Source organism: Haplochromis burtoni, unplaced genomic scaffold (genome assembly GCF_018398535.1).
Source record: "Haplochromis burtoni strain Fernald_Lab_line unplaced genomic scaffold, NCSU_Asbu1 Contig_124, whole genome shotgun sequence".
NCBI classification, from domain to species: domain Eukaryota; kingdom Metazoa; phylum Chordata; class Actinopteri; order Cichliformes; family Cichlidae; genus Haplochromis; species Haplochromis burtoni.
The window spans coordinates 153,450-174,214 of NW_024582485.1; the positions used below are offsets into that span (position 1 = coordinate 153,450).

Sequence of the window (20,765 nt, forward strand, 5' to 3'; positions counted from 1 at the left end):
TTCATTTTTATGTGACAGCCAATCAGTTATTCGTAGCAGTAAATTTTATGGTAATGGTAGCAGTCGCCGGTTCCTTTGTCGGACCACATTAAAAACATGCCTCATTTGATTTATGCCATTACTTGAGAATAACAATGCCCCTGTCATGTCTGTTTAATAAATATGTAGCTATAGCCAGAAGTGGATCAGCTTGGCTTATTTTGGCAAAAGGACTGGAAAATGGGGAAAAGAGCTTAACTGGCTCCTTTAGAGAGTTATAGGAAAAAAACATAACAGGTCATAGTGTGATAACTTGAAAACGAGGTGACGTAGGTTTTTGAAATTGATACCATAAGTGCGTCTACTAACAACTGCGGGCGACCTCGTCGTCAAGGTCAGAGGTCAGGTTTTCTGAAAATCTTGTAACAGGATGACTCCAGATGGAAGTCCAATTGATTTTCAAATTGATGGCATAGGTGCATTTATTAAAAATCTGAAACGAAAACTCTGAATCCCTTTTAGGGAAGAAGTTTGGTGACCTTGGTCTCAAAGTCAAGCTCAGAGGTGAATCTTGGGAACATGACACTCAATTCATATTGTAGGTCTGTCTGCTAAAAATCTCAGACGAGTTTGAATCCCAGTGACTTCGAACTCAAGGTCAGCTTTCTAAAAACCACCTAGGCCATGAATTACTTGTTTAAATAAACCTGAATCTTCACGTCTAAAAGTCGATGGCTTGATCAACAGCTGATGGCTCAAGTTACATTAATATTTTCACAATTTACAATAAAGAACTAAGATTTTGCTCATTCCCTCAAAATACAGCTGTACATAGTTTAACCGTTCAGCTTCAGCCGCCTACAAACAGTGAAGCTTGTCCTGCATTTCTGATTGTCTGTGGTGTCAGGAACGAACCTCAGAGACCATTCTCGTAGGATTTTTACATTGCAAAGCAAATTTCTCATCAAAGTTGAAATATTTTAATTTGGGTAAACATGGATTTGCCTGTAATGCTGCAGTTTTCCCTATTTCAGAGATTTGGTTGATTTATTTGTCTTAATAATAATCAGATTCAATAAACCCTTGAAGTCAGTTTTATGCCTGTTAAGATTCATAAGTGCCATGACTCCTGGTAAAGGAGTTTTTTAATCTTTTCAGACTTGTATCCCTCTGTATAATCTATGAATCTCTGAGCTTCTTTACTGATGTGTAATTAATATTAAAATGACAGTAAAAACCGGCACAGTACACTTTCGTACACTTGTGTTTTACACCCTGCAGCACCACAACTCACCGTGGTGCACGACCTGCAGAAACAGCTGTTTGTCGCACTGTGCTGCTCTTAGGTGGTGTGATGAAAATGTTTTCCTACAAAATCACAATTCCATGTTCAAGTTTCGTTTGTTTGCTTGTTTTTCCTCCCAGTCCTTGTGCTAAGGTGAGACACAAACTTGTTGGCTATAGCTTAATATTTGGTATACAGACATGTGGTGAGTGTGGCTCTTTTATAAATGTAAAACTATTCCTGTGAGAGGAGTGAACCACCTTCACCAACAGGAGTAACTCAACCGTCACCACTCAGGTGTTTTTTCTATTGCCACTTTTCTTCATAAGATATTTCCTCCAGTCATTTATAAAAATGTATCAATGATTGTTTTAGTTTATATAAAAAAAAGCTGATTTTGTTTGATTTCTTGACAGATTAAAGATGTGTCTTGGGGTGAATAATTTACCTGACTTTGGAATCAGGAATAAGATAAGATTTTTTTTGTTGAAAACTGTTATCTTCACGGTTGGAAAAAGTCGTTTCTGTGATGTGAATAAATGTGGCGAATTAATGTCTGAAGATTTTAATGGTGTACAAGCGAGCTTGCAAGTGCCCGGTTTTAAGCAACTGTGCCATTGTCACACTTTCCCAGACACTTTGACAAAATCACTCTCTGGCCTCGTTGTGTTTCTGATGTTTTTTCTATTTGTCTATATTTTCTGTATTTAAAAAAAATAAAATATTTGGAGTGAGCACCATTGCTTTGTCTTAAATGTAGATGTGAAAAGCACAAATCAAGCATTTATTTGAATTTTTAAAAAGATTGTTTATTGATTTATTTGAATCTGGTGTATTTTCCATTTATTTTTTTGTTGGCTGTATTCGTCATGCTTTCTTTGCGCTCTGCACTGCCTTTGTAGACATTCAAGAGTCGCATCAAATATGTCCTGACAGCATTGGGAGAAACTCGCCCACTGACCTGCTCACAACACCTGTTTGGTTGTAATGGTGAGGCTGAATGTCTCGTGAGTAACTGCCTTTAGCTAACTGTTCTTTAGCTGTTGTTTACACAAAGTCAGTGTGTGATGCTCAGATTGGAATACAGGTCTCTCTTTATTAGCCTTCTGATTCTATTCTGATAAATTGGCACTGTGTCCCCTGCCTATGATGGCCTACCCCAGTTGTCATAGAGTGATGGATTTCTTTTGATTTGTTAAAATTCCGTAAGTGAAATAATTTTTCCACCTAATCCAGGACAGAACCATAAACCTCCACTTCGCACAGACTCAGATATTCCTCTCTTCCTGGGATGACAACGTTAACGTAGCGGCCATCCATCCCGTTGCATTGGAACTCTTGAATGCCGCCTGCAGGGATACTTGTGATCACAGCACACCTGGCAAAGGAAGCAGAAATCACTTGATTAACCTGGATACTTTCACCACGTCTCTGATGTAATGGTTTTGAATAATGCTGGGTTCTTCAGATTTCTGAAGAACTGTATTTATTTACTGTATTTTTACTGTATTTTACTGTATTTATTCTTATTGTATCCTAATTTTTGCCTCATAACTTTTGCACTGTCCACTTCCTGCTGTGACAAAACAAATTTCCCACGTGTGGGACTAATAAAGGTTGTCTTATCTTATCTTTCACTTAGAGCTGCACAAGGAGCCGACCATGAAGGAGAAAGCTGGCAAGTTTAATCTATTAATGTTTTTGCTTAATGGTTGGAGTCACAGAGTGTATTGATTAATGTACTGCTGCTGCCATCAGGACAGTAAAAGACAAAAATCCCAACTGAGGTCCAATTTGATAATGCTTTAAATTATGCTAAATTATAATGCTTTCAGTTTTTATTCTGTAAAGTACCTGGGATTGCTGTTGCCATTGTTGTCAAGAGAGTCTCCAATGCGAATCTCAGCCCTGTTGAGTCGTTCTGGGTCAGAATCAGAGTTGACTATCTTAACAGAAAACACTTTGTGTGTTTTGCGCAGGTCAAGTCGCCACCAGGGGATGTTGTCATAGCTTGTTTGAGTGCAGGATCCTTTTTCTGGGTTGCTGTTACGATTTCCATCTATGGCGTTATATGCAAGCCCTAAGGTCTGCACTGATGACTGCGTGGCTTTTCCTTGGAGTGCAAGGTTCTCTCCTGCAAAATATGGTTGAGGGATTTGTTCTCATCACAGACACATCAAGACAGTTTACTTGAATGGATGAGATGATCAATGCAGAGACCTTTAAACAAGCTCTCACAACTTTTGTTTTTTTGGGGGGGGGTTTTGTGGAGCGAACTGAAATTTTAAAAACTGTGCCGTACTTGTTTTTTTTTAAATTTTTTCTCAACAGTTTAATGGTTACACTTTTTGGCATCTTCCTGGAAGAGAGCTGCTCGCTTCCTCGGTTTTCCAGAGTGCAGTTCAGCAGTGACTATAGTGGCTTGCAAAAGTATTCGGCCCCCTTGAACTTTCCCACATTTTGTCACATTACAGCCACAAACATGAATCAATTTTATTGGAATTCCACGTGAAAGACCAACACAAAGTGGTGCACACGTGAGAAGTGGAACGAAAATCATACATGATTCCAAACATTTTTTACAAATAAATAACTGAAAAGTGGGGTGTCAGTCAGCTGCCCATAGACATTGCCTGATGAGTGCTAATGACTAAATAGAGTGCACCTGTGTGTAATCTAATGTCAGTACAAATACAGCTGCTCTGTGACGGCCTCAGAGGTTGTCTAAGAGAATATTGGGAGCAACAACACCATGAAGTCCAAAGAACACACCAGACAGGTCAGGGATAAAGTTATTGAGAAATTTAAAGCAGGCTTAGGCTACAAAAAGATTTCCCAAGCCTTGAACATCCCACGGAGCACTGTTCAAGCGATCATTCAGAAATGGAAGGAGTATGGCACAACTGTAAACCTACCAAGACAAGGCCGTCCACCTAAACTCACAGGCCGAACAAGGAGAGCGCTGATCAGAAATGCAGCCAAGAGGCCCATGGTGACTCTGGACGAGCTGCAGAGATCTACAGCTCAGGTGGGGGAATCTGTCCATAGGACAACTATTAGTCGTGCACTGCACAAAGTTCTGGGGGTGCTTCTCTTCAGCAGGGACAGGGAAGCTGGTCAGAGTTGATGGGAAGATGGATGGAGCCAAATACAGGGCAATCTTGGAAGAAAACCTCTTGGAGTCTGCAAAAGACTTGAGACTGGGGCGGAGGTTCACCTTCCAGCAGGACAACGACCCTAAACATAAAGCCAGGGCAACAATGGAATGGCTTAAAACAAAACATATCCATGTGTTAGAATGGCCCAGTCAAAGTCCAGATCTAAATCCAATCGAGAATTTGTGGCAAGATCTGAAAACTGCTGAAGAAGAATGGGCAAGAATTTCAGTCTCTAGATGTGCAAAGCTGGTAGAGACATACCCTAAAAGACTGGCAGCTGTAATTGCAGCAAAAGGTGGTTCTACAAAGTATTGCTCAGGGGGCTGAATAATTACGCACACCCCACTTTTCAGTTATTTGCAAAAAATGTTTGGAATCGTGTATGATTTTTCGTTCCACTTCTCACGTGTACACAACTTTGTTGGTCTTTCACGTGGAATTCCAATAAAACTGATTCATGTTTGTGGCTGTAATGTGACAAAATGTGGAAAAGTTCAAGGGGGCCGAATACTTTTGCAAGCCACTGTATCTGCATATATAAATTATCTAATTGGGTTAGGGTTAGGGTTCAAAATAGGGTTGATTGATCAGTGCCATTTTTCTGCTTTAAGTGAAAGTGGTTTGTTGGACCTGGCTGGATCTATTCTGGTGTATTTGGTAACGTTATTTGTAGGTTAATGGAAACTTGGTAGTGGTTCGATGCAACTTGATTTGTCCAAGTTATCTTCTGTTTAGCGGCCAACCGCGGAGCTTTGTATTTTTGTTTCAAATTATGGTTTAGTTTTTCTTTTCTTTCTAGCAATAGTGGGGCTTTCTGTTTATTGTTTTAGTCCCTGATGTCAGTTTGCTTCTTTTCATGTTGTTCCCATACCATTACGTTAATGGTATAAATTAATTACTGATATTTAAATATCTGTCTTGTTTGTGGTATGGTCTGCTGGCACTTTAGGGGACTCATGGAGTGTGTAACACAGATGTTTTTTGGGTGGTGAAGAAAAATTACATTTGTGAAAGACTTAAGTCTCTTTTTTTTTTTTCTCTCTCTCTCAAACTATTCACATTTGTTTATGCCACTTCACAGAGAACTCATGGAGTGCAGACTGATGCTGGATTTCTGACTAGGCTAATGACTCCTGGAAAAATGGAGGACTCTTTATAAAAAAGGTTGTAATTCATAAACATTTAATGTAATACTTTTGATAAAACTCTTAAGATGAAAGTCTGTACTTCAGTCACATCTTATTTGAGATAGATTAGTGGTAAAGTCAAAATTACAAAAAAGTATGGTGAGAAAGAAAAGGGTGTTGTTTAATTTCTTACCAGTTGGGGCATGATACCCATAAACCTCCACTTCACAGAGTGTAAGAATTCTGTTTGAACCTGGTAAAAGCACAGTGACATAACGTCCCTCCACACGATTACTGAAAGTTATGGTGTGTGAGCTCCCTGCAGGAATTGAAGAAATTATAGCAACCCTAAAAGAGAGGAAGAAGCCTGTAGTCTCAAGTCTTTCTATTATACAGAAAAGTTTCAGATAAATACTGAATACACTGGAAATTATCAGTGACTCACTGTGGGTTTGCAGCGCCATTGTCTTGTAAATTGTTGCCAATATGAATCTCTGCTCCATTGATCCTTTCTTCGCAACAGTCTTCTCGATTGGTGATGATCATGGAGGTGATTATATAGGACTCCAGCAAGTCTACTCTCCACCAGGGGTTTGCCTCTGTTGCAGTGTGACTGCATGATCCATAATTAAAGCGAGATTTACGGTTTCCATCGATAGCATTACCCGCTGCTGCAAATCCATCCCACTCTCCCGGGGCGATTAGACGTGACTGCGTGGCTTTTCCACGTAAAGCCACATTTTCTGTAAAAGATGTAAACATGTTTTCATCAGCTTTGTTTTTTCCTTTGGAGGAATTGATATCATCCAAAAACCTGTGTGTTCAATCAACGATCATTAGCTTGACATGAAAGTTGAGCCTTTAGGGTTCCAAGTAGTAACAACACACATGACTTTCTCGATCAGTTCATTTTGGTTATTGCTTAGCTTTTGGGCATCATCTTCAAGAGGTTAATATTTTGTTGTTGTTTTTTTACAGATTTGACTTAACACGTATTGGATGGAACGCCATGAAATTTGCACAATCAATACATGTCATTAACTTTGGTGATCTTTTTTTTTATACAGTTAGGATGTCCACTTTTATTTTTTTAATTCTACTATGATTGGATCAGCATGCCATTTTTATGTACATTCACATTTGTTTTACAGTTAAAAATAATACTACTGCATCTAGTGATCTTTTATAATTGATCCTAATGTGCTGGTATTTGTACATCGTACTTACGGTAAGTGAAGACTGAGGACATCTGCACAAAGAGGAGCAAAAGAGATGCTCTACTGAAGCTCATAATTCTGGTTGATACAAAGAAGATAAAAAAAGATTTAGGTTAGGTAATTTAGGTTTTTCCAAATGTGCAGGTACTGGAGTACAAAAACTGAATACATGCTCAGTCAAGTGCAAATCTGTCAAAAAGTTCCTTAATACAGTGAATTGTTGAAAAATGTAAGATGACTGAAATAAAAATGTTAATTCTTACCCTGAATTTGTTCACGTAATCAAAAAAGAGTCAACTCTCAGGCAAGGCAAAGCTTATCATTACTATTTACTTTAAATGCCATATTCAGCATGGACACTGTCCAGTCACATTACATTACAGAGTTTACTCCCACCACTTATCAGCTTTGGACACCTTGAAATGTTTTGACAATGTTTATATAATGCACTTTTGTGTTTAATATTACTATTTGACTTCATTTTCCTGAGTGGATCATTACGGTTTTGCCATACTGCTCCACTTGATTGAGCTTTATTACTAATTTATTTTTTACTTTTAAATTATTACAATTGGAAGAGACATGACCGAGGGATAGGAAAGGGAAAGATGTAGACAAGAGAAGTTCAAAAAAAGAAGAGGGACTGTGAGGAAAGACACTAAAAATCTACTAGATCACCTGCTGGGGAAAAAAAAAAAAAGGAAAACAAGCATCCTGGCAGAAGTAACAGAAAATGATTTATTCTTGGTCAGAACCAATGACTAGTAAATAGTCATCTGTGGAACAAACAACTTCTTCATTGAGATCAAGGAGTCGACTCTCAGTCAAATCTCTGGAGGAGTCGTCGGTCATTTTAAGTCACATTAGTCATCAACACCCTCCAGTCATATCAAATGATAGTCTTGCAAACATGTTACAGAGCATTAATGCACATTCAGGTCTCACAGTGCTATTTGACTGGAAATTACTGAGTTAAGTCTTTTGTCTTTTTACATCTCTTTTGTCTTCCACAATTTAAACACATCATCATCAAAAGACAGATATTAGTTGTGTTGTACACAGTAACAATATTTCCAGTTGTCATTGTGATGTTGTACAGTTACACCTTTTTCTACAGGTTATGTTTTTTTGGTTTTCCATATAATTCAAAAAGTCAGCATTTTGTTGATTACTGAACTTTGTACTTAACAGTTGAGTCAACATGAAAGCCTATCAAAATATTTGCATGTCGTTACCTCACTCTGTGCTTGGGTAAGTATTACACAGTTCAGTGTCACCACATGAATGGACTGTAACGATGCTCTCAATAACTATAACTTTAAAAATAAAAATTCTAAAATATAATAATAAAAATAAATATAGCATAAAACCACCAGTCCCTTTTTTTTTTTATCAAACATTAAAATGTTGTATAACTCATACTGGTCAGCTAGCACAGAAACATGGAAGCACTTTGACATTCTAGTATTAAACGTCTAAATGAAATTATGTTAAATTTCTCCCCACACCTTTTAAATACAGCACATAATAAAAAAAAAATAAAAACAGCAGTTATTATTTTTAAAATGTGGAAAATTGTCTAAATGACAAATAAATAATAAAATGAAAAGAGAGGTTTTAAATGGTTTTATTGTATTTCAATAATCATTACATACAGCTTTTTCTTTCTTCAGCAGGTACAATGAAAATCCATCAATTGCTTATGGTAGGAAACTATAAGCAAACATCTATCACAATGTGCAGGTTGTATACATGTTTATCTGATTGTGCTCTTATATTGTCTGTATTTATCTTACAAAGTATTTTCAGTCCTCTATCCTAAAGTCTCATCATGCAGTCACAGAAAAACTTAAAATGAGCTGTGTGGGAATTCAGTTATAGATAGATAGATAGATAGATAGATAGATAGATAGATGAGTGATTAGCAAGTGACAGATGAGTTTTGGTTCATATGATCATGTGTAAAAGTTGAATGTTATGAACCTAATCAAGTTTAGATCCATACACTTCAACTTCACACAGACTAAGGAACTCTTCTCGGGCCGGGATGACAATGTTCACATAGCGGCCGTCCATTCCATTGCATGTGAAATTGGCAACAGCACCTCCCGCGATGTTTGTGATCACTGCACACCTGGCAGATGAAACAAAAAGGTTAGCAAGTTTTGTATTTTAAAAAATGTCTTAAATTAAAAAAAACACAGGGATTTTGAGAGCTATATACACTTTTCAGTTCAGGTTTGTTGGAGGACTACACATGCATGTTTTTGTGTTTTGTTTTGGGTAGTTTCTACATTTGGGTAGAGCTAAAATAGTAAAACAAGTCTACACCACCATTCTCATCATGGCAATTAAAATTATATTATAAAAGGAATTTCTGCCATTTGTGAGACTGAACGGCTTTTCTGTTGTTTCCACAAAGTCTGTGAAACTGGCATCGGTACTGGGAGCAACTTGCCAGGTGTTTTTACAGATTTTAACAGACTTCAAAAGTCAACAGTCTTTAAACTACCTGGGGTTGTTGTTGCCATTGTTGTCAAGGGAATCTCCAATGCGAATCTCAGCTCCGTTGAGCCGTTCGGGGTTGGAGTCAATGTTGACAATTTTAACAGAAAACACTTTATGGGTTTTGCGCAAATTAAGACGCCACCAGGGGCTGATGTTGTTGTTTGTGTGAGTGCAGGAGCCCTCTTCCCACTTGCTGTTACGATTTCCATCGATGGCATTGTATGCAAATCCAAATCCATACAACGATGACTGTGTGGCTTTTCCTTCAAGTGCAAGATTGTCTCCTGCAAAAGGAATAAACTGATAAAAATAACTGTCAACATCTGCATGTGTTTGCTGTTAACAGTTACAGTTAGTCTTGAAGAAATGCATGCCATTTGATTGACTTTTTCAATGTATTATTTCTTTTCTGTTCCAAGGTTAAGTATTTGAGATCAATTCCCAATGATCAGGTGATCCCCTATAATAGCACTTGGTAATGGTGAAAGGAAGAACTTCTTTTTAACAGGACCTCCAGCAGAACTAGACTGCAGTGCAGGTGCAGTGATTTGCTCTTCTTGGTGTGGTGAGCACCAAAACACAAAAAAGAACAGCATATAGAGACTATGATTAATAAAGAGGACAAAGCACTAACTGTGTTAGAGATAATATCAAAGTCACACGCTGAGCATGCATGTTTTCATACTACCTGATAGGGAAAAATATGCCAACAGTGGGAGTTTCAGACAAGCGAGGGAATGAGACTCCCTGTCGTTTGGGTTTCACAAGGAGGTCGAGCAAAATGCAGTAATTTGCAAAACATGCTGTAAAAACTTTTGCCGCAAAAGGCTGTAGTACCATGAATTTATTCCACCAGCTGAAAAGTCATCCACTACAAAAAGACTGTTTTAAACTCCGCATGTCAACGTCTCCCCACACCCAAGAAAACATGAACCAGCTGTGATACCTGTGGCTGTTCTTGGTCAGTCATTTCATAGTCACTATCTAGACTTTTGTTTCTGTAATTTGAGGTGATCACATTTTTGAAAATAAGATTTGTTTTTGAGGTTATTTAAGCATATAGTGATGTTTTATTTTCCTCATATCTCCTAGCCCAAATCCCCAGCAGCCTGAGTGTAGACCAGCTTGATACCTGGGTTTCATACCCCAGGGCTCTTTCTATTTTACCTTTGTAATGTCAAGGAAGATGTGATTTCGTGAGGACCCAAACGCAGACCACAGAGAGACAAAACTATAACAATTTATAACTATAACTATAACAGTTTATTAAGGAAGATGATAAGAACAGGTACTGAAGCAGATAATAAAAATAGAAAAGAAAAACTGGCTGTGGAAAACTAAACTGGGAAAACTGAAAAGTACAAGAAAACCCCAAATAAACCTCTCGGAGAATGTAACCCAACTTACAAATACTCCAAAACTGAAATAAGCCCACACTTGGAGATGAAAGTGCTCTAAGATGTGATGGGGTCTGATCATTCCAGACTTCGTTCGTGAGAAGATTGTTAATTCAATCTTGAATTTAACAGGAAACCAATGATGAGAAGTTAATATAGAAAAATATCGTCTCTCTTTTGAGTCCCTTTTTGAGTACTAGTGTTTTGGATCAACTGAAGACTCTTCAGGGATCTTTTAGAACAATTTGATAATAAGTAATTGGAATACTAAAAAGTATGGACTGGTTTTCAACATCTTTCTGAGACTAAATGTTTCTAATTTTACCAATACTGTGCAGATGACAGAACGTAGTCTTACATATTTGTTTAATATGCACATTTATGAACATATCCTGGTCAAAAATGACTTAAATATACATCAGTGTTACTGGAGACAAAAGTAATACAGTCCACAGTAAGCACCTGGTTAGGCAACATGTTTATAAACTTCCGGCCGAGAACAATATTACAGATCATTCAGCGCAGTATGTCTATTGGATATAACTTAACAAATTCATTTTGTTATCTGGGTTCTAGATAAATATAATTGGGTGTCATCTGCATAGCAGTGAAAATGTATGTTATCTATTCCAACAATATTACCTAAGACAATTTTTTCTTTCTTAAACTAATAAGACTAGCATCACTGGGATTCCTACAAATTTGGCTGTAAGGCTGCATACTGTCCACATTTATGTAATAGCTCATATTCTTACCAGTTGGAGAACGGTATCCATAGACTTCCACTTCACAGAGTGTGAGAATCTTTCTTGAACCAGGCAGAGTCAATATAACATAGCGCCCCTCTGCTCGATCAGTGAAAGTCACACTGAAGGATATGCCAGCACCAACTTCAGAAATTTCACCAACCCTAACAAAAAGTGTGTGAGAGAGAAATATAGGATATATAGCTTTAGTGTCCTTGTGTGTAGCTTACCAGGGTAACATATTAGAACATGTGATTGTCAGTAATACAGTTGGTTCCATAAGTTGTTGGACATTTTGTAGGTTTTTAAATCAAATGATATGCAGCTTTCAGCTTTGGTTCAATGGATTTAAGATTAAAATTACATCGTTGTTTAGGAATTACATCTGTCTTAATACATATATTATCACAGGCTAAAAATTAATTGGACAAACTAACATAATTTTAAAAGTAAGGATTGTTTTTAACCCCTTACAATGAACAACTGCTTGACGTCTACAACCCATGGACATCAACAAGTGCTGTTTAGTTGCTTGAGATGTTCTGCTAGGCCTTTACTGCAGCTACCTTCAGTTGCTGCTTGTTTCTGGGTCTATCTGCCTTCAGTTTTTCACTGTCCATTTGGACAGTGTCCAGTAAGTTTTACAGTATTTAGCTGAATCTGACGAGTTCTGCAGTTCTGTACCCTGTATGCCTCAAGATTCATCCAGCTGCTTCAAATGGCAGTAACATCTTCAAACACTCTCAGTCATACACTGCCTATACCATCAGATTGCCTCCAGTATATTTTCAGATAATATGGTTTTCGGTCTTATATTTAAAATTACTACAAAAAGCCTCAGGGAGTCTCGGGGAACAGGCCTAACCTGGCCATAAAACTGCATGCCAAGCTTTAACTTATGAGACTTTGAAAATGTGTGTTTAAAAATCGTTATAATTCATATACACTTATTCCCTTAAAGTAAATCTGGAAGTTTTAACTTCATTGACATATCAATTAGCTGTTTTAAATCAATTCCAAAATTGGTTTGACTGACACAAAAATTGTGTCAATCCAACAAATTGTGGGCCAAACTTTAGAGCAAATCAGACTTTTGCTCAGATGTATTTTTAAGTAGTGGTATATCTGTAGCAAGCAGCCGGAAGTTATAGAGCAAAAATGATGGCAAATGAAGTAACAGATGTTGAGCCTTCAAAACTGTTAACTGTCCGCTTTCAGACTATCAATATTTGATTTAACTATAACCACATGTCCAGAGATATAAACCCTTTTCTCAAAACTGACAAACAAAGGAACAACCTCTACTGCTATCACTGATCCAGTTTGAAAGACAGAGGTAAGCCAAGATCGCTAACACCAAGAGAAACAGAAAAAGGCTAAATAAAAGATAAAAAATCTCTCTGTATAAATTGATGGTATTTTTTTCTTTATTTGTACTAACTTTGGGTTTCCTAAACCTTCGTTGTTCAAAGAGTTGCCTATGTGGATCTTTAGCCCGTTGAGCCTTTCATGACAGCAGTCTCCTCTGTTGGTGATGGTGACAGAAGTGATGATGTAGGACTGAAGCAGGTCCACTCTCCACCAGGGACGGTTCTGTGCACTAGTGAGCGTGCACGATCCCGCCCTGAAGTCAGAGTTACGGTTTCCATCAATTGCATTGTGGGCAGCTGAGAGGACGTGGTCCTCAGAGATCGACTGGGCTGCTGTACCACGCAAGGCCACATTTTCTGTGAATTAGGGAGTCACAGAAATAAGATAAAATAATAGGAAAGACATTCAAACAGACAGCAAAACTGCCCAAGCATCTAAGTTGTTGCACATGAGTTATGAGGTATTTATTTATGTGACCTAATTTCTACTGGAATTAATAAAGTATTATAATTATTTCCTTTCTGAGTTAGCTTATGCAGATTTGTTTTGTAGTATGACCTTCAGAAAGGTCAGTCTAGCTTTTACAGCAGGACAACAAAAACCGCAAACTTTTATGCAGAACACAATTCTAAAAACCAAAATATACTGTATATGAATTACTTATAGGCACTTGCTGCCAGAGTTGTGAAAGTCCAAAACTAGTCGTCTTGGAGAAAATAACACCAATACTTTAAGCAGTCCAGACAGTCAAATTATGAATATACATTATTTGATATTATAATGTATTTTGAACAAGCATGTCAGTATAATTATTTTACAAGACTCCTACAAACAGACCACTCTGAATGTGTCAGTAAATAATATTCTGTTTTCCTCTACGCATGCAGTTAGTTTGTTGATTTGCAAAGTTTTCAGTTGAGTCGTTTGCAATAGCGTAACCCTTCTGTGGATTAAATCTGCATGTAGTCTGATTTCTCATAGTTTCCATGGATTTCTGATTTCATTTTTCACTCCTGTATCAGAATGCATAAATTCCTTTCCCATTGCCTGTCTTTTTTACTGGCGATTAAAAACATACAGAAAATACCTGTACTTTGTACTTTGCTATATTATAGAAATAAACTGTCTGCACCAGCATTTTTCACACATTAGTAGATCATCTGCACAACTTTCCAATAATCTCATAGGTGATTTTTTGTTTGTCATTATGGCCTCATGTTAATTAGCATTATGTAAATCTTTGACTTATGTGATAACCCCCACTTAAGCATTTGTGGATTTTTAAATCAGGAGTATTATCTCTTGGCAGCAGGCATTTTCATAGCTACTGAGGCAAGGACTGTTGCTAAAGGACATCTTTGTATGATGCTGATATGCCATTTTTAACATTTAAGACATTACTCTCATGTCACACTTACGATAAGTGGAAGTCGAACTCGTTCTTAAGAGGAGCAGCAGAAGGAAAACACTTGTTTTCATTATTCTGGTTAAGAAAGATGATATCTGTTGAGAACAAACAATATTTAGTCCTTTCTAGTTCCTAGTTATTAGTTATTACTGTAAGTATATTCCATTAGGACTCTTTCTTCAGAAATAAGCTAAGTCTATCTCTTTTTTTCCCTGTGGAATCTGGTCAGTGAGAGTCAAAGGCTTTAAAACAATATTTTTCCAGGTTCCTTCCTTAAATGGTGAGAAGCAATATGCACAATTTGTAGACTCTGAAGAAATACTAGAAGTAAAGTCTCTAGCAGACACCATTTATTTGTTAAATCAGGTGAATCACTGAAAAGTGATCTTACAATTGAGTTCCTCTTTTCGTCTGTAACAGATTCAATTCAATTCAATTCAATTTTTCTTTATTGTCCCACAAGGGGAAATTAGTTTAGCAGCAGGAGGATAAGAACAACAGAACAATACTATAAAACAATAATAACAATAATAATGATAGAAAATTCAAGGACAATTATTTGCCATTAAGGAGACAAGACGCAGTAGGGATAAAAGAGACGGTCATTTCTAACTGTGCTTTTCATAAATAAAAGAAAGAAAAGTGTTACCTGAGAATCGGGACAAAGCAGTTGCCTTTTTCCTGAAACAAAAGCTGCTATTAATTATATTTCTGTTTGTTTTTATCAATGCATCTCATCTCTCAGCTGAATCACACCAAACCAAACATTAAAATTTATCTCATATTCCTCTTCAACTCTGTCTATTCACGACCCAGTGGTTTGTTCCCAGGCATCTGTGTTCCACTTTCAGTCATGACCTAACTTTCTAACACAGTAATGCAGATTTTTTTTTTTTTTACTGATTATTTTGCAACATCCTTGTTCTTGTACTTGCGTCACACACTGTTGTTCAAAAGTTTGGGATCGCCTCGAGCTTTCAGAAAACAGATAAAGGTTCCAGGGCACCAATAACTGTTTCTGTTTTTCTACATAATGAAAACATTTTCCATTGAAACAATGAAATAATGCTCAAAAATGTTCACTCAATAGAGGGGTCTGTGCCTGAGGTTATTTTCCAAAAAAATCTAAACACACATATTTTCCATGACAGGATCCAGAGCATGTTTTGCAATTTCAATGAGGAAAATCTACAGGATTTATGGACTTCATGTGCCAGTTACTGGTAGACTTTGTTGCCCCTCTCATGTGTACTGACATCATTGATTCCAGTATTGGGCCCAGTATATTTGGAGTTGTACATGTGCTAGGCTTTGGCAACAGCAACAGTGTTTTTAATGAAAATGTGTGGATGTGGTTCTAGAGTGGGAATTAGAAATTATAGAAGAGAGCCGTCAATGATCAAAGTTCAGACTGAACTTAAATCAGATAAAAGTAGTTAAATATGTTAAGCAGCTGATAATGCAGCTTAAGCACAAATATGCAGAAGTACCAGAAAGGCCACAAACTTCTAGTGAAAAGTAAAAATGCCTAGCTGCACATTTTCACTTGCCCGGGTGTTTCAACATGACATATACTGTGACTTCTCCATTTTCCCAACTGAAACACATAAGCCAACAAATCTGCAGCAACTGTATGATGTTATTGTTTCAGTCATTTTCTTCTCCACCACACTCCCCTGCCACATGTGACAGGTTTTCTACTTCACTAAATTTATGAACCACCTCTGACGTCTTCTTCTTTTCCTCCTGCCTGGCAGGTTGAACATCCATTGCCCATTGCCCCGCTATCCTTCCTCTTCCTCATGCAGTACCACAGGTCCTCTCTTGGCACCCTATCATATTCTTACCCTACGTCCACAAAGACACAGTAAAGCTTCTTCTGATCTTGACTTCTCCATCAGCTCTCTCAAAACAAACAGCCCATCTATAGTGCTCTTTCTTGGAAGAAAACTATACTACTGCTTGCTGATCATCACCTCTCTTCTTAACTGAGCTTCAACAGCTCTTTCCCATATCTTCATGGCATGGCTCATGAAACTTATCCCTAGCGAAGAGGGTGATGTACAGCGCTGTGCTCTTGACAATCAGCACCAGCACACGTCTTTCCTGTTCCTCAGGCGTCCTCTCACGTTTCCAGATTGTGTTAAAGTTGTTTAAAAAGTCCACTGTCCATCTCCATACCTCCATACCTCTACAGTTATGTCATCTATCCATCATATCAGCCAGCTCTTTCCATCTTCCTGTATAAAGTCTCTATTGTCACACCCACACTCCTACCTTTCCTTCTCACTCACTTTCTGCAAAACCATCTTCCATCGTTCTTCTTACTTTTGTCTTTTGTCTATGGTCAACACTACCAAGTTTCCACTGCAACTCTGTTGGCCAACAGCACCGGATGTGGTGGTTGTTAACCTGAGCCCAGTATGGTAATCCCATTCTTGATGATCCGCATTGAAATTTCAGCATAAAAAAAGGGGTCATGCTCAAGACTAAAGCTGATAAAATTAGACAGTACAACAAGAATTTTAAAATAATGTAATTTTTGCAGTGATTAAATTCAGACTTTTCTTGGAGCAGAGATTGTTACAGCATATGAAATGCTTATGATGAAACAAACAAAACATCCAACAAAAAGCAACAGCAGTAAGAATTGAGATGTCGAAAAATCAAATCTACTGTAATTACACACTAATGTCACGTACTAGAATATCACATTGTTTTACTTGAATCAACAGTCAGTAGACACAAACAACAAACATGTTTTACATAGAATCAAAGTAATTATTTTACTGTAACAGTTCTAATCTAGCATACATTTTTTCTTCTAAGTTTCCAAATACTTTTATAATGAATGATCCATAAGTGACTAATCAATGTTCTATTTATTAATCTACTGTTTTGATCTACGCAAGATGCAATAAATACCTAATTAAACATCTGCAGTGTGCAAGCTTCATGTTTGTTTTTCTGTTTTCTTAATCCAACCTAGAGCCGTACACTTCGACCTCACACAGACTCAGGAACTCTTCTCTGTCGGGAATGACAATATTAACATAGCGGCCTTCCGTTCCATTGCATGTGAACTTAGCAACAACATCTCCAGCGATGCTTGTGATCACAGCACACCTATCAGAGGAAACAGAAATTTAATTTGTTAATCCCAGTCAGGACAAATTATTTGTCCGTGGTGTTCTGGCTCACTGAACTCCACGGATGTCCTTTGAAGACTAACAAATCACATCACATCTCTACCCCAATGTATGCCATGCACACATGGCACAAGCTGCTTGTCAGTGACACATCACAGGGAGGTGAATCGCTGTCTGAATGCTGAATTAATGCTGTCTGTTAGTGCTGTGCAAAGTAATCTTCATAAGGAGTGGCACTGTTTGTGGTCCAAAAAATGTATATTCCTGACAGTCATAGTTTATAAGAATCAAACGTTCCCATGCAATTTATTAGGAAATGAATGCGGATCATTTTTGACCCACTTATGCATCTAGGGGTTAAGAAAATAAGTGCATGAATTACTTTTGTCAGCAATAAGACTGCAGTAGCTGTAAGATGTGTTGAAATGCAGCACGGGCATAGCTAAAACGGGCTACCTGGAGTTGTTGTTCCCGTTGTTGCGAAGGGAATCGCCAATGCGGATCTCGGCTCCATTGAGTCGTTCTGGAAGAGAATCTTGATTTACTATATTAATAGAAAACACTTTACGTGTTTTGAGCAGATCAAGTCGCCACCAGGGGCTCATTGATTTCTGTGTGAGAGTGCAGGAGGCATCTTCCCATTTGCTGTTACGATTTCCATCTATGGCATTAAATGCGTTGCCAAATGCATACAGTGAGGATTGTGTGGCTTTTCCTTGGAGTGCAAGATTCTCCTCTGAAAAAAGAACAAAAGAGTAACTGTGATGTTTGTTGCGTGTAGCAAATTATGATAAAGCAAAAAGTTGATTTTTTTTTCAAGTTCAAAGGAAAAAAAAAGTGATATTAACTCTTATCAACCTAAGATTTTGAGTTTATACCACAACTTGCTGATATATTGATTACTGTCCACATTAAATGATATAATAGCTCATATTCTCACCAGTTGGAGTAGGGTATCCATAGACTTCCACTTCGCAGAGTGTGAGGATCCTTCGTGAACCGGTCACAGTCAAAGTTACATACCGTCCCTCCACACGATTGGTAAAAGTCAGATCGAAGGATTTGCCCAAACGAATTCGAGAAATTCTACCAACCCTAACAGAAAATGTGAGAGTTAAATAGTTTACAGCAGCAGAGGTCAGGACATTTAATTTCCAGCATGGTAATACAACAAATCCAGGTCTACTCAAAAGTATATTGGATTTTTTTTACCCCATGAATCAAGTTGGGATGTATTTTTATAGTATTATTTGTGCCTTTAACTATCTGTAACAGACATTTTCCATATATATACATATTCATATACAAAAAAAACCTATAAATATAAAGATTGCTGTTTTTTGTTTGCTTGTCATTTTGTGTTGTTGGCTATAAATAAGCAGACTATCTTCTTATATCTTTAAAAGAAAAACCCCAAATAACCAAATATTGCAGAGATAAGATGAGAAAAATGCCGAGGAAAGAGTAAAAGAAAAACAAAAGAATGACAATATTGCTGATAATTTCGTATTTGTTTATATTTACACTGGGTTATCTAAACCGTCATTGACCAAAGAGTTGCCAATGTGGATCTCCAGCCCGTTGAGCCTTTCATGACAGCAGTCTCCTCTGTTAGTGACGGTGATGGAAGTGATGACGTAGGACTGAAGCAGGTCCACTTTCCACCAGGGATTGGTCTGTTCATTAGTGTGTGTGCACGACCCCGCCATAAAGTCAGAATTGCGGTTTCCATCGATTGCATTGAGGGCAGATGCCCTAGCATGCGGGTAACAGGTTGACTGAGTTGCTTTACCACGTGTAGCCAGATTTTCTGTGAATTAGACCGTTACAATGTATAAAAAAGATCAAATGAAAACAACAACAAAACGTTCCACTGCTATCACAGTTTTTATAATTGTTACCTCAGGCAAATTGGCTCTTGCACTCAATCTGGCAGAAAATAGTTTTTTAGTAGTTAAGTTTCAGCAAAGTAAAAAGCATCATTGAAACAAGCAAGTGTAAATTAAGTGAGTAAGACAACGCTCCAATCAGAATGTGCTCCACAGTCTCCCTGATGGTGTTGTATGTTGACATTGGAGACTGGTGACAGTTAACAGTATCTGATACATGATGAGAACATGTTGGCCAGGCCTCGTCGCAGCCCCTCCATTTATCTACTGATACTGCAGACTATTCCAGCTACCATAGGGTGAGAGGCGGGGTACACCATTGACAGGTTGCCAGCCTGTCACATGGCTAAGAAACAGAGACAGACAACAATTATGGGCAATTTAGAATCACCAATTAACTTAACCCCACAAACTGCATGCTACAGATGGATGGATGGATGTCATTACACAAAATCATAACTGACACACATCTCACACTGACTCTAACATCACACTTACGATAAGTAGAAGCCAAAGTCGTCCTCAGGAGGAGCAGCAAAATGAAAACACTCCGTTTCATCATTCTGGTTTCAAAAGAAACAGAAAATAAACTGTTAGGTATTTTATGTTTTCAACATCAGTTAAGAGAAGCTTTTGTGCAAAAACACACGTGAAAATCTTTGAATAAAACAACCTAAATAGCATTTTTCTGTGAGCACTGCTACTACTAAATATCTTTGCATGCTCCAATCCCCATTGGATGGTTGAAAGCTGCCAAAAAATATGCTGACGTGAATAAACTGTCGATTTAAGCTTCGATTCTTTTTTTAAGTAGATTGGCCTCTAAAAGCAATTGACAACAAAAAAAGTTTAACCAGAAATTCAAAATAGAAAAAGAAAAGTTCACAGCTGTAAATTGACGATGTAACAGTCTACATTCTATATTCAGACGGTGAGAAAAGAGAAATCTGCACACGGAGGTTTATGTCAAGAAAAGTTTGTATCAAGATTTTTTTTTTTTCAAGAAATAAAAAGTCTTACCTGAAGATCCGAACAAAGCAGATACTGTTTCCCTTGGGACTGTCAGTGAATCAGAAAAGCTGCTACTGATGATATTTCTTTTATCTTTTGTATGCATTTCTGCCTTTACCTCAGCAGAAAATATATCATATTCCTTCTCAACACTGTCTAATTAGTTCCCACTGGTTTGTGCCCCATGCACATCAGTTTCACTTCCATACTTGTGAATTATATTTCCAGCCAGGGTGCCAGAACACAGATGTTTTCCTGGTTATTTTGCAATATCCTGTTTGCAGTTATTACTCAAGATTTAATCATGCACTATTGCTCAAAAGTGTAGGATTACTTTGAATTGTTTTTGGAAGATAAGCACATTTTCTTTTCAGTTCTTTTTTGTTTGTTTGTTTAACCTTAAATTGATTAAAAAATGAATGTTGTAAGTGAACAATATTGATTAATATAATCTTTTCTCATATATCACCTTATTTTTTATTCAAATGGTCTTGAAGAGGTCCGTTTTTACCATGCTGAA

At 37.5% G+C, this 20,765-nt stretch overlaps 3 protein-coding genes across 4 annotated transcripts; all 3 read right to left on the minus strand.

The window, feature by feature from the left end:
* Window positions 1–2,051: 2,051 nt before the first annotated feature.
* LOC102306424 (fucolectin-4) lies at window positions 2,052–7,140 on the minus strand. 2 transcript variants are annotated; one of them, XM_014335881.2, is made up of 6 exons: window positions 7,030–7,140; window positions 6,777–6,844; window positions 5,995–6,292; window positions 5,743–5,897; window positions 3,119–3,398; window positions 2,052–2,642 (listed from the first exon to the last, which is right to left on the minus strand). In XM_014335881.2, the coding sequence occupies exons 2-6, from the start codon at window positions 6,838–6,840 to the stop codon at window positions 2,492–2,494; spliced, it is 948 nt and encodes a 315-aa protein (XP_014191367.1). In that variant the 5' UTR covers window positions 6,841–6,844; window positions 7,030–7,140; the 3' UTR covers window positions 2,052–2,491. The 2 variants fall into 2 exon arrangements, with proteins under 2 accessions (XP_014191367.1, XP_005929500.1); XM_005929438.1 differs by lacking the exon at window positions 7,030–7,140 and adding an exon at window positions 6,940–7,018.
* A 1,238-nt stretch (window positions 7,141–8,378) lies between these two features.
* On the minus strand, window positions 8,379–15,072 carry LOC102306104 (fucolectin-1). Its single transcript, XM_005929437.3, has 6 exons — window positions 14,846–15,072; window positions 14,207–14,291; window positions 12,859–13,144; window positions 11,427–11,581; window positions 9,279–9,558; window positions 8,379–8,900 (listed from the first exon to the last, which is right to left on the minus strand). The coding sequence occupies exons 2-6, from the start codon at window positions 14,265–14,267 to the stop codon at window positions 8,750–8,752; spliced, it is 933 nt and encodes a 310-aa protein (XP_005929499.1). The 5' UTR covers window positions 14,268–14,291; window positions 14,846–15,072; the 3' UTR covers window positions 8,379–8,749.
* Window positions 15,073–17,089: 2,017 nt separating this feature from the next.
* LOC102305800 lies at window positions 17,090–20,499 on the minus strand. Its single transcript, XM_005929436.3, has 6 exons — window positions 20,255–20,499; window positions 19,733–19,797; window positions 18,870–19,155; window positions 18,286–18,440; window positions 17,802–18,081; window positions 17,090–17,322 (listed from the first exon to the last, which is right to left on the minus strand). Exons 2-6 carry the CDS (start codon window positions 19,794–19,796, stop codon window positions 17,172–17,174), a joined length of 936 nt encoding a protein of 311 aa, XP_005929498.1. The 5' UTR covers window position 19,797; window positions 20,255–20,499; the 3' UTR covers window positions 17,090–17,171.
* Window positions 20,500–20,765: the final 266 nt, after the last annotated feature.

Coding starts and splice junctions, on each gene's coding strand:
- LOC102305800 (XM_005929436.3), bottom strand. CDS start 19,796: ATGATGAAACGGAGTGTTTTCATTTTGCTGCTCCTCCTGAGGACGACT. Junction 18,441..18,869: donor GACGGTTTAGATAACCCAGT/GTAAATATAAAC, acceptor ATTTTCTGTTAG/GGTTGGTAGAATTTCTCGAA. Junction 18,082..18,285: donor TGGATACCCTACTCCAACTG/GTGAGAATATGA, acceptor TTCTTTTTTCAG/AGGAGAATCTTGCACTCCAA.
- LOC102306104 (XM_005929437.3), bottom strand. CDS start 14,267: ATGAAAACAAGTGTTTTCCTTCTGCTGCTCCTCTTAAGAACGAGTTCG. Junction 13,145..14,206: donor GAGTTCGACTTCCACTTATC/GTAAGTGTGACA, acceptor CCTAATTCACAG/AAAATGTGGCCTTGCGTGGT. Junction 8,901..9,278: donor AATGGCAACAACAACCCCAG/GTAGTTTAAAGA, acceptor TTCATCTGCCAG/GTGTGCAGTGATCACAAACA.
- LOC102306424 (XM_014335881.2), bottom strand. CDS start 6,840: ATGAGCTTCAGTAGAGCATCTCTTTTGCTCCTCTTTGTGCAGATGTCC. Junction 5,898..5,994: donor AATGGCGCTGCAAACCCACA/GTGAGTCACTGA, acceptor CCTCTCTTTTAG/GGTTGCTATAATTTCTTCAA. Junction 3,399..5,742: donor TGGGTATCATGCCCCAACTG/GTAAGAAATTAA, acceptor CATATTTTGCAG/GAGAGAACCTTGCACTCCAA.